The sequence below is a fragment of the Phaethon lepturus genome, unplaced genomic scaffold, assembly GCF_000687285.1.
Source record: "Phaethon lepturus isolate BGI_N335 unplaced genomic scaffold, ASM68728v1 scaffold41517, whole genome shotgun sequence".
NCBI lineage: Eukaryota > Metazoa > Chordata > Aves > Phaethontiformes > Phaethontidae > Phaethon > Phaethon lepturus.
The window spans coordinates 781-4,122 of NW_010554778.1; the positions used below are offsets into that span (position 1 = coordinate 781).

The 3,342-nt window shown below is 45.9% G+C and overlaps 1 protein-coding gene across 1 annotated transcript; it reads left to right on the forward strand.

Moving 5' to 3' along the window:
• Window positions 1-233: 233 nt before the first annotated feature.
• Window positions 234-2,997, forward strand: FAM26F (family with sequence similarity 26, member F). Its single transcript, XM_010291951.1, has 2 exons — window positions 234-758; window positions 2,581-2,997. The coding sequence occupies exons 1-2, from the start codon at window positions 234-236 to the stop codon at window positions 2,995-2,997; spliced, it is 942 nt and encodes a 313-aa protein (XP_010290253.1).
• Window positions 2,998-3,342: the final 345 nt, after the last annotated feature.

Here is a 3,342-nt window from a genome sequence, read left to right on the forward strand (position 1 = left end):
TGATTACTCGGGTGGGTTTCCGCTGTGGTCTCCATTTGACCTTGACACTGCGCAGCGAGCCCGTGCTCTTCTGTTTCCTCGGAGGAGAGCAGCTTCTAGCCTCACTGCATCACTAACAGAAAGTGAAAGCTCTGCGAGCTTCACATAAGCCGTGGGAGCTTCAGGACATTATTCTTTCTCTTCTCCTTTCCTGGCTCAGATTTTTCTCTCCTCAAAGTAAGAGAAGGCAGAAAATGGATAAGTTACGCGAGGCCCTGGATTTCTGCATCCGCCACCAGACCGTTCTGGGTTACAGCGTTGTGTCCCTGCTGACAGCTATCAGTGAGCACATCTTCTCGTCCGTGCTGTTCAAGTGTCCCTGCAATTCGGGAAACATGCTGTATGGCCTCGTCTTTCTCCTAGTGCCTGCCTTCATCCTCTTTCTGCTTGGCTACCTGATGAACCCCAGGACCCGGCACCTGCTGACAGGCACCTGCTCTCAGAGGAAGTGCAGACTCTGGGGAACCCGCACCGAATACTGCCTCGCGCTGATACCGGTGACAGCCAGAGCCTCGGTGGCCCCCCTCACCTGGGTCGCGGTGGCCCTCCTCAGAGCCAGCTTCTACGAGTGCGCGGCCAGCGGGAACGGCCTGATAAAGAACCTCGTCTGTAAGGATAAAGGACAAGAGTGTCACAAGCTGCTGGTCAAAATACCCTGTGATCAGAAGTTATCAGAGATGGTATCAAGTGAATTCCTCAGCCTTCAGGCACAGTCCCAGGTAAAGTCTCACCACTCTTCTCGTCACCCTACGGGCTTCAACTGCTGGGGACTGTAAAGAGTCCTCCTTTCTCACACTATACAATTACCAAAAGTACACGATTAGCCAAAATTCATTAGCAAAAAAAAACACTGCCAGAAAGGTAGTAAGTGCATATTTGTGCAATTTTCTGGCTCTGCATGGCGATTGTTTGGCACTGCCATTTACAAAATCTCTTTCAAAGCTGGGCAGGGAACCAGCCTAGAGACCAGGACTTTCCACAGCACGTTTTCTTCTCATCTAACTTAGGCGTGGTGTGAGTTCTTCTCTTTTTCCATTTTTACCCCTCTAAATACCTCCAACATTTGTAAGTGCGCATTAGCTGAGGGGAAGCGGAGGTCACGAGTAGAGAGGAAGCTGATGTCTCGTTGCAGCAGAGAACTGGCAAGTGAAAAAAATAAGGACAGCTTGTTTGACTACGAATCTCAATGCTTGAAGCTATTAATAATTTCACACTTGTATTCTAGAAGAATAGTTAAAATACGTATCTGTCTTGTTAAAGTGTTCTTGTGCTGAAGGCAAACTACATGATCAAAAAAATAGCACTTATGGGTGGATTTTTTTGTTCAGAGTGAAATGAAACCCCCAGATTTTGGCAGAACTCCAGTATTGTTTCCAGGTTTGTTTGGTCATTGTCTTAACTGCAGTAGAAAAATCAGGTTTCATCACTTTTTCTCAGGAAAACTTTAAGGCTAGTTAATGGAGTTATGTTTATAAGAGATTATAATTACTTGGATTTTTTGTAAGTTCCTGCTTAGTACAAATGATTATTAAAACAAAAAAAGTGTTTACATTTGTTAAATATTTAGGATGCTGCTCCTCCAAGAAAAAGGCTGAAAAGGGGCAAACTCTATACCTTTGCATTCAGATAGGGTAAGAAAGGAGCAAAACCGAGGAAGACTGACTGTTACTGATATTGTGACGAAATCCAAAAGAAACAAACCAGTCAAACAAAAACAGAAAAAGTGTGAGAGCATTTTTATTACTGACAATTATTTTTAATATCTGATCTACTTTCACAAAATCAAGAACCAAAAAGAACACCAACTCATTTTTCTTTAGCACTCAATGTTTTTCACCCCCCAAAAAATCAGCCTGAGGTGAAAGGGGACACTGTGAGATCTCTGCCTGGAGCTTCCAGCTAAGTACCACTGGGTACTGGAGGGACCAGCGAGGACACCCGCTTTAGGTGGGGCCTCTGAGGCTTACCCGGGGATGTTAAAATCATGAAACAAAAATGAATTCCCATATTCAATAAGTCAAATCCGTGTCCTGCCTACAAAACTTACAGGACACAACTTTCCCCGTGTGCTGTGGCAACTGGCTGTTTTTTGCGGGCTGAGACAATCAGGGAGAGCAGCTGCTTTCCAAGGGCGGATGACACGCGGTCGGCAGGTCGCATGTGCGGTGCCCGAGGCAGGCAGGGCCATTCTGCACCCTCCGTACAGCACGTCTGACCGCAACTGCAGATACTGCCAGTCAGTATCTTGCCTTTCAAGTTAAAAAAGTTGGATATAACTGAGGAAAGCACTTCACCTTCTCTTTTTTTTTGGTATTCATCCTCAATCCAACCGGATCAGCTCAGGGGTGCAGAGCTCTGTAAGGCTGGCTGAAGTGGGTGCATGGGATCCCCTCTTTCTGCAGCGAGCAGACGTTACAGGCACTCCAGGGTGTCTTCGTTTACAGTTTCCACGTCCACTTTCACGTCTGCTTCAATGTTAAGTTGTACACTCCTACACAGACCGTGCAAAACCACCATTAACCCACCTATCTGTCTCCCAAGGTGGTAGGATGGCTGCTGATAGCCAGCATCATGGCTGTGGCGCTGATCGCAAGGTGTGCCAGCCACTGTTGCTCCCCGGTTAGCTACCCTCGGCTCACGTTCTGGGAAATCTACTTGAAAAAGGAAGAGGAGCTCTTTAAGATCGAGGCTAAAAAGCAAGCAACCAAGCTGGCAGAAAGAAATATAAATTGCTTTTTTGAAGGCACTGCCCCAGCGCAGTTTCAGTCTCCCAGCAGCGAAGACTGGCAGAGTATTTCATACTTGTACACCTTCAGTGAGGAAGAGCAGTATTACAGCATGATGCACAAGCACGTCAGCACAAAGGAAGGCAACAACGTTAGACCCAGGGAAGGAGACCAGAATCCCACTGCTTTAGAAACTGTGGATGAAGCAAGTGCAAGCGAATCAGGGTTTTAACGAAACAAACCCTTTGCGATGCTGGCGATCTTTTAACCCCACTGGTATAAGAGTCTTATTCTTTGCTCGTACTGAAATCTATGCGAATTGTATGTAAAAGCTGATAGTTGTAACCCTCAGCAGGTTGGGTTTTAAACAGGCTTTATTAATTTTGCGTAAACACATTTGAATAAATATATCTGTCACAATGGGAGTCTTCCTATGTTGTTGTTCGTTGAGAAGAGCCACCTGTGTAAAACAATCAGCAGCCACAAAGGTGTCAACACCTACTATGTCAAATTACTAACAAACACCTTAAGGGCATTTAGCGGCTGGAATGACAATACCAAACTTTCATACCTGGCA

Coding starts and splice junctions, on each gene's coding strand:
- FAM26F (XM_010291951.1), top strand. CDS start 234: ATGGATAAGTTACGCGAGGCCCTGGATTTCTGCATCCGCCACCAGACC. Junction 759..2,580: donor GCCTTCAGGCACAGTCCCAG/GTAAAGTCTCAC, acceptor CTGTCTCCCAAG/GTGGTAGGATGGCTGCTGAT.